This window comes from Thunnus maccoyii, chromosome 5 (assembly GCF_910596095.1).
Source record: "Thunnus maccoyii chromosome 5, fThuMac1.1, whole genome shotgun sequence".
NCBI classification, from domain to species: Eukaryota; Metazoa; Chordata; class Actinopteri; order Scombriformes; family Scombridae; genus Thunnus; species Thunnus maccoyii.
Genome location: NC_056537.1, coordinates 14,990,945 through 14,999,844, shown reverse-complemented (window position 1 = coordinate 14,999,844; position 8,900 = coordinate 14,990,945). Strand labels below are relative to the sequence as shown.

Here is an 8,900-nt window from a genome sequence, read left to right as displayed (position 1 = left end):
AGGCTCTTATTCCACTGCGGGTAATTATTACTCCATGAGGACAGAAATCATCAACCTTTACAGAGAGAAATCCTGGTATTTTGTCAAATTGCTTTATTGACGTGATTGCCATGATTCACTCACAAAGCCCACACCTGTACAAAAACGTCAGGACCTGCGGGTTCTGCAGTCATGTGTGTCCTGCTGCTTTAGTCGACTGGAGTGCAAACAAGTGACACTGTTCTTGGTTTAAATCTGACTCCAGGACTTAGGTCACATGTATTTGCTCTTTACTTCCCAACCGTTTGTGTATAGTCAACTGTCTCATGAAAACAAAAAGCTTAAAAAGCAGAACTCCTTCATCTTGTCTGACATTACTCTGCCCTCTGCTGGGGACTAATAAAGATTTACTGGTTCTGAAATAATAATAAACATTTCTATATATACAGTAAATTATTTCTCTCCCTGATTAACTCAAATATTTCAGATAATTTCTTGTACAATTCCTCATAAATTATGATACAGCACAAAATACAAAAACATTAAAAATCTCTCTTTGGTTAAAAAAAAACATAAACACTTTGATTTTAATAACACACGGAAAGAAAAAGAACATTTATTTAACTTGACATATAAAAATATAAAGTAAAGCTAATGAGGATCTCCATGTAGGTGTTTATTTTCAGAGATCAGCAGGGATGAGGGGAGTTTGGCTCAAATGTCGTCCTCAGTGACCAGGCAGTAGAAGTCTGAGCGGGCTCCATAGTTGCGTGATCCCAGATCAGACACGTCGATGTCTAAGGGTTTGGGCTCAGCCACTGTGATTGGAGCAGCAGGGAGGACCGGAGCTTTACAGGCCAGAGCCTTGTACACAGGGAGGCGGACACCTGCAACAGAGAGACAAAAGGTGAAACATGCATCTCAAATAATAAAAAAATACAGTGCTTTAATGTTGTAACGTTTAGTCTGCATTATGCATGTTTTTTATATAAAAGAATCTCTAAATAGTTGAGTATCTCATCTGAATTTTAGATTAAATTCTGGTTTTGCCTGTTTTTTGTTTTGGTCAGTCAGTTCACCACTTTGGTCCAAACTAAAATATCTCAACAACTATTGGATGGATGAATCCTACTGATTTTTTTTTTTCATCTCCAACTTTGCCTCTATTGTCACAATGAGGATGACATTTGTGGTTTTGAGGATCTCGACAATTGGATGGATTTCCATGAAATTTTGTTCAGACATTCACGCCCTCCTCATGATAATTTGTAAAAACATTGGTGATCCTCTAACTTTTCATCTAGCGTCACCATCAAGTCAAAATTCAATTTCTCCAGTACTTTGATTTTTGACCAAAATTACCAAATGACCAAAATTAATGACATTCCCATCAGCCTCAGCTGTACTTTGTTTTTAGTGCTAATTGTTAGCATGCTAACTCTCTAAACTTACAAGGTGAACATGACAAACATTAACAGAGCCGTTAGCGTAGCTGTAAACTCCTAAATCATTTTACTCTGCAGCAATAAGATGCCGGTCTTCCAAACAGTTTTTGCCTCTCATTTCTGTTTAGTATCTTTTGATACAAATCACAACAAACCAGCCAGCATAGAAAATATGTGCAAGCTCATCATGTGGTACGATTTCCCAGTAAGTTAAAGATTAACTGTGCTTCCGTCAGTGCTTGTTGATTCAAACGAGACTCAAACTAGGTCAAGTACAGTAGGTTTCAGTTGCATGCTGTTAAAACAGACCAAGGACTCTCTTGTCAAGTCGAGGCTTGCGCACACACAGGCTGTAAATGTTTATGTTCTAATTCTTGTGATGAACAGTACAAGAGGTGCCAAACAGTTGGCAAGCATTTACATCTCTGGATCACAGTCAGCATCAGACGGTTTTCAAACGTGTTGCAGTGAACGTTGCATGTTGTCTCGGTAAACAGAATCAGTTAACTCCCACCGTCATTTATACAAGGCAGTGCAGCTTTAATATAAATTTCTTTTGTTTGTCTGTGCAAACATAGTGAACAGCATTGCTATTGATCCAAATGTCTTTATTTATATTTATCCTAATGTGAAGAGCACCTAATATGAGTGATTGAATAATTTGCTACTCTGTTGACTGCTGCTCTTACCCAGGTCTCCAGCAGGGTCCGTGTCTGAGCGGCAGTCCAAGTAGTCAGGGTCGAGGGTCAGCATGGGGTCTTTGTCATCCTGTAGCACAGTCTGGGGGTCGCCTGCAGACTCACTGTGGAAGACGACCCTGCGAGGCATCGCTAAGGCCAGCTCCTTCCAGAAGACTGAGGACGGAGTCTGTGGACACCAAACACAACACGTTATACACACTAACAGTCACACTGAAGCACAAATGATTCTTAAACTGCAGAAGCCTTACATGCATTTAACATATTGTATGGTGTACATTTCTAATTTATATTTATTTACTCTTTTTCTCCCAACTGCAGGAGAATACTTTTCATTGATATAAAAACTAATATTGGCTTTAACTGAATTAACATTTTGGTTTTGAAACACTGAAACACGCTTGTCTTAATCAGCTTCTTACTATGAGAGATGTGGTCCTACTTGAATTCAACATGTTCTGCTTAAGTTGGAACAGTTTTCGTTGTTTCACTGACACTGACTGTCAGTGCACCTCTCACTGATAGTAGGCAGGGCTCAGGTAGAAAAAGGTGATATGCGATAGGTGATGAGAGTTATGTGAGAAAGGTCACATAAAACTTTTGTGCAACATTCAGGATTTAGCAATATTTAAATCAAAATAGTATTACATTCATACTTCGCATCAAGCAAATCTGATCAAACCTACACAGCCATGATGAAGCAGGTCAGCTGAGTTACTTAATAAATCATGTCTGATAATATATCATTTCTTTTAACCATAAACTCTGGTTGCTGCTTATAATGCATGAATATTTAATGTTTTAGAAAAGTACTTAATAATTTAAAAGCAAGTTTTCAGGTACTTTTGGTGATCTGAAAAACTGTTGAGTATCACAGAGTCCACTCACTTGATCGTTTAACTGTACGACTGGCTTCAAGGGAAACGCAATATGTTAAACACATAACAAATGAAGCCGTCAGTACTCAGAAATGAGTGTGTATCACTTTTTAAATGTTGTACAGCAGCAAAAAAAAAAAACAGGTGTTTCAGCCCAAAGCTTTCCTCAGAATTACTGACACAGTTGTGGGTGTGACCCTATTAACAAACTGCCAGGAACCTGCTGGTGACACACCCAGCTGATATTACGTTATTGCAACAACCAGATAGTGACAAACTTATCTGTCTGTTACTATGACAACATACGAAATGTTAAGTAAATATATTGAACCCCATTTAGTATACATACATGGTATCAGTCATGTTGTTGGGTAAATCAGTCAGTCACAATCTGGTTGTTGCAATCACATGTGATATATTTCCTAAATTTTCTTATTATTATTTTTCTTATTAGTATTGTTTTTTTGACGATGCCTGTTTGGATGATTTACATCAGCTGGTGGTATCACCAGCAGTTCCGGGCGGCTGGTTAATAGGAGTCACACCCACGATTGTGTCAGTAACGCTGAGGAAAGCCTAGGGCTCAAACACGTCCGTTTTTTTCCTAGTGTGCATCATTAAAAATTGATACACACTTCTTTTTGAGTGCTGACAACTTCATTCATTATTTTTTATGTTTTTGCGTCTGCACCCATTACATTCTAACTGTGAGTTGAGCACGGCCCACTTCTTTCGTTTAAGCACAATATGTTCCCAGATAGGAGAAAGAGGAGACAGACACCAACAATACATTTTCAAAACCCAAACATAATAGTGTAAAATTACTAATGTTTAATTATGTATTCTGCTGTCAGTGTGCTCAGAAAGTTTTGGCTCACAGGAGCACAAATGAGCATTTGTGTGGATCTTACCACGGAGTTGTGCCTCCAAGTGAGTATGGTGAGGCAGTGCTGGTGCTCACTGAGCTGCTGCTTGATCTCAGGCCTCATGCGTTTGGACTGGCCCTCCAACAGGATGATGATGGGCTGCTGACACAGCTCCAACAAGTGCAGAAGGCCCTGCCTGGCAACACACACAGCTTCTGTATGTCATGATAGCTCACAGACACAACAGTACAACACTGACCTCAAGTGGCGTTGTACTGATGCTAATGTCATTTTTACAGTACATGTTATGAGAACAGTGTAGTTTCTTTTTTTTTAATTAAAGAGAAAGAAAAGTGAAACTGTTTTGTTTGTGTGTGGCAGAGTATTGCTACCACAATGACAAAAAATATTTGCTCAGTTTCATGTTGTAATGACATGCTTTTCATAGGTTATTACTGGATACTAAATGATTCTGTTTTAACAAAATGTTTCTTGGTATAACAACATACCACTTTATATTGTTATATTGCAAATTATATTATTATGTTATAATAAGTTGGTAAGTTATAACAAGAAACTGAAAAACTGAATAATTTGGTATCTAGTAATAAAAAGAAAATATCTCACAATAACATGAAAAATATCTTGTTATGACATGAAAGTATCATGTTAAACAAAAAAGTTTCTTGTTATAACAAGAAACTGAGCAAATATGTTTTTGTCATGGTGGCAGCAATATGCTGTTGTAGTCCCTGAGTTTTGTTTGTGCACATCTGAGAAAGTCTGACCTGAAGTTGTTGGAGCACCAGTCCTGATCAAGGTAAGCATGGGAAAGCAACACGATTAGACGCCGAGAGCGACTCATGTTCATTAGCAGCTCTGCAGAAGGTTCTGGAGACACATAATATTGTTGTGCGTTGTTAAAATGAACCACTTTGCAATAACAAGTAAAAAGTATGACAGAATTGCTAAATATCCCTGTAGTGCTTATTTGCAGCAGAAGTGATAGTTAGAAATGAGACTATTTGACAGAGGTGTGATTATAAAAACAGTATTAGAGTAGCACGACTGTAGGACAGGAATGTTATCTTACCTGAGCCAGGTAGGATATCATTGTCATTGAGGTGCAACTTGTACGTATTTTTATTCTCCAGGTGAGGTTTGAGAATAAAGTTGACAAACTTCCTGTCATAGTCATTGTTCACATAGGAGATGTAGGCATCATATAATTTCCCATCTGAAGACATGAAGACACAAACACAACAGAGGCTTTAAGTCTACAGTCTTACACATGAGCATATAAGTAATCTCATATCACTTTAATACAAGTCTCACCATTCAGTTCAAAGTCTCCATATGAGTTCCTGTACCAGAGTTTGATGTTTAAGTGACACCTGGAGTACACAAAAGCAGCTACAGCCAGGAGGAGGAGGAGGATGACGGCTGCAATAACAGCAGCTGTGTGGCTGGGTTTGCCTGAGCACACACACACAAACAAGCAAAAAATAAGCATAAAATAATCAACAGTTTAATTAAAACTGATCATCACAAACTGCTGGATGTAGATTCTGTTTCTAGAGTGTGTCTGTACAACTGGGTCCTTACAAATCAAGTTGTGGCTTAAACATTTTCTGTATCACACTAGTTGAGATGCTGCATGTAATAGAAAAAGATATGTGCCTATTTAAGTTGTAAAATCCCCAGACATAGCCAGTGAGGCAGCTGACACACTGTGTGGACGACTGCTTCCTAATCCAATGATGCTTTGCACATCTTATTGTGTCTTAAGTACATTTTTAAGTCTTAAGTACAGATTTTTGATGTTAGTTACTTAGTCCCACATGATATTATAAGATCCTGTAATACAAAATATGTATCTTCGGGTAAAACATATACAAAGGTACGTAGAGAACAAAATGGACTGTTCTCAGAAAAAGAACTGTTACATATCTACATCTTATCCTGATAAAGAGCTTTTTCTCTCTTCTCCCAGACTTTCTCCAAGTAACTGGCTAGTTTATATGTTTCATATGTCAACACCCAACTCTGTCTTTATTTTTGCGGTAGGTATTTCTTTGACCATATAACACAAGATGCGAGAAATAACATAAAAGAGCCAGCATATTTACATGAAGGCATCATAAGTTGTCTTACTTATAATCTGTACGCTGAAGTCAGAGGAAACGTTCCTCACTGTGCAGCTGTACAGCCCAAAATCTTCCATCTCCCTGAGGGTGATCACCAACAGACTGCTTACCATCAGCTGGCCGGCACTTGGGGACCTAATAAGTGGGACAGAAAACTCAATCGTACCTCCTCTTTCAGATACTCTACTGTCAAATACTTTCTTTGAGGCAAGTGGATAATTAATTATTGAAAGCTAAATGTTTTAAAAGCTTCACATCACCATGAGGAGATATTCTGCCAAAGCACTGTGTGGTTGCTGAGAGGTTGGCCATCTTTACTCCACTGCAGCGTGGTATCACATTGCTTCTCACTTGGGTTCCACGGGAGCAGAGCAGAGCAGTTCAGATTCACTACATTCTCCTGGAGCCTGGTTTGGTCCACTTTAGGTTGAAATTCTGGGGCTTTGGAGCACTGGGACTCTGTGTAAAGACATACCAATGTTATCTGTGTCCACTGCAAGAGCTCCAGACAATGGAAGCCTTCATGTGCGTTGCCAGGTAAAGTCTGAGACATTTACAGGGCTGCTGGAAGGCACACTGAAACAAAATGCCTCCGTGCAGGTGCAGCCAATATGTTCAACTGGCCTGTTCACCACCCCACCCCCACCCCTCCTGTACACACTCTACTGCAAGACACAAATAATACCTTACTACGAGAAACACAAAATTACAGGATCACGTTTGAAATGACTTTGTAACTTCTGGAAATAATACTTACCCTTAACTATGAGACGCACAGTGAATGAAGCTGTGCTGTTGTCCTGCTGCTGACAGGTGTAATTCCCTTGGTCTTCCAAACTGAGGCTGGCAAACGTCAGGTAGGCCTTCCCATCCTGAGTGTCGAGCTGCCGACAGTCCTTCAGCCAGGATAGCTTGAACTGGGGCTGAGCTGGCTCCAGGGGGCAGTTCAGTTGATATGAAGGCCCCTGCTGCCCTATGTAGAGCACCTGCTCCTTAAACCTGCCCTCATCCACACAAGTCTGACCTACAAATACATACAGAGGAGGTTTACACAGGTCTTCTTCTCAGGATATCATCATTTTTATGTAAGATAACATGATATAAGGGATTGCTGTGGCTCTACAAACTGAAACAGCAACAGTAACTAATAGCTAAAACACTGGATTTTATAACGACACTGACAGAGAAACTGAATTTATTTTGAATCGGAAATGTTGTGGCTGATACCCAATCTACTTAATAGGTTTTCAGAGTTGATACATCCCTGCTTAATGTTGTGGAATCAGATAAATGCAGTAAGCTAATTCCTTGACATTGCTTTGCTTCCTTTAGGACAAACACTTTGCATACAGTCTGTGGATGCAAACAGTTTGCATACAATCTGTGGAGCAACTGAAGACTGACACAACATAAGTGTAGTTGCTGGCAAAGAGCAAGAGTCTAATGGTGCATGAAGGTGAACTTGTACTCTTTCAACTTGGCAGATGTGGTGCAAATGAGTGTATTGTTGACTAAGATATTAAAAAAAACACTGAATCTGCTTCAGTTTAAGTACACTTTCTATAAGTGTTATTCAAAGCATCATATTTATTTGATCTTCTGTCAGGAAATAGTCTTGACTACATGTCAGACAAACTAACAACAAGCGTCTCGCTGACTTGACCGGTTCTTCCGGATATTCTGCGCATGCGCTCATATTTACCATTAACCAAAACCCAACAAATAACCTGCACAACTGGCCCTCTCTGGTTCCTCTTTCACACATTAATTTGCTCTTCTTCATTTTTTCCTCAAACATAAGATCACACATCCGGGTCCAAAGTCCAGGTCTGGTCCTACTGTTGCCAGGCAACAACATGTGACTGCGTGACAGATAATGTGTCAATAAACACATTGACCACATGCGCATTGACCTAGTATTGATACGCATCCAGTAACCTGATGGTGACTAAAACTAGCTTCTAAGAGCAAAACATGACAAAAATAAAAAGGTGGATCCTGCAGCTATAAACAAAGTCGATGAAAACTTCCCAATAAAACATACGCATACCCATCTAAGTAGTAAATCAAGTTTAAGTTTCTACATCCTTACCGACAGCGAGGAAAGTCCTGTTACATAAACCGGCGAACACAAATATGAAAGCGACCAAAATCACAGCCATGAGCCGCAGTCTTCCTCTTCCTTCTTCCTCAGGTGAGATGTGGTGAAGTTTTTTTAGTGTGTTTATCTACATTACTACCAATACGTCTTAGTTTATTACAGTTCAGTTACAGTATGTGGAGAGGTGACTACGCAGACGTCAAGCAAGTGGTTGATATCTGCACCTGGACAGACCAGTAAGTCATCTGGCTATTGGCTCTGCGTAATCACGTGACAGCTGCACTAGCCTTTACCTGAAACTCACCTATATTTGACCCACCCAATTTTATCTTTTTCTTTCTTTCATTCGTCCTCTCTCTCTCTCTCTGTCTCTCTCTCTGTCTTTTTTTCCTTCTTTTTACAGGTTTATACAGTTTATTTAGACAACCAGGATATTATAAATACTGAGGTCAGAAGTCCAAATTCTTTCAGTGCAACGTGTGTGTTAATTTTTAAATACAAAGTTCAACAGTACCACTCCACTAAGGCACTCTTTCTAAAAGTTTTATAAGTTGCAAATAATGGCTTTTTCAATGGTTAGTATTAGGTCTTTTAAATCAGTTCGCAATCATTAATCAGAACAAAATTGAACTTTTTATTAACCATTAGTAAAAGCCATTAGTTACAATCTATAAACCCTCCATAAAGGCCGCCCTCTCAAAGAGTGGTAGCCTACTTGTTCAACTATATTTTCTGTAAACTGTATCTACCTATATGTTGGTCAAACTGTGTCACAACCTTTTCCAA

The 8,900-nt window shown here is 39.1% G+C and overlaps 1 protein-coding gene across 1 annotated transcript; it reads right to left on the bottom strand.

Annotated features, from left to right (window-relative positions):
• Positions 1 to 76: 76 nt before the first annotated feature.
• On the bottom strand, positions 77 to 8,359 carry sigirr (single immunoglobulin and toll-interleukin 1 receptor (TIR) domain). Its single transcript, XM_042411595.1, has 10 exons — positions 8,106 to 8,359; positions 6,771 to 7,037; positions 6,274 to 6,472; positions 6,021 to 6,148; positions 5,202 to 5,342; positions 4,960 to 5,103; positions 4,655 to 4,757; positions 3,912 to 4,062; positions 2,114 to 2,291; positions 77 to 866 (listed from the first exon to the last, which is right to left on the bottom strand). Exons 1-10 carry the CDS (start codon positions 8,173 to 8,175, stop codon positions 694 to 696), a joined length of 1,554 nt encoding a protein of 517 aa, XP_042267529.1. The 5' UTR covers positions 8,176 to 8,359; the 3' UTR covers positions 77 to 693.
• Between the last annotated feature and the right edge of the window lie 541 nt (positions 8,360 to 8,900).

Excerpts from the sequence above, each read along its gene's own strand:
- sigirr (XM_042411595.1), bottom strand. The coding sequence starts at position 8,175 with ATGGCTGTGATTTTGGTCGCTTTCATATTTGTGTTCGCCGGTTTATGT. Across the intron at positions 6,149-6,273 it reads TGGCAGAATATCTCCTCATG|GTCCCCAAGTGCCGGCCAGC; the intron begins GTGATGTGAAGC and ends CCCACTTATTAG. Across the intron at positions 2,292-3,911 it reads CTTGGAGGCACAACTCCGTG|ACTCCGTCCTCAGTCTTCTG; the intron begins GTAAGATCCACA and ends TGGTGTCCACAG.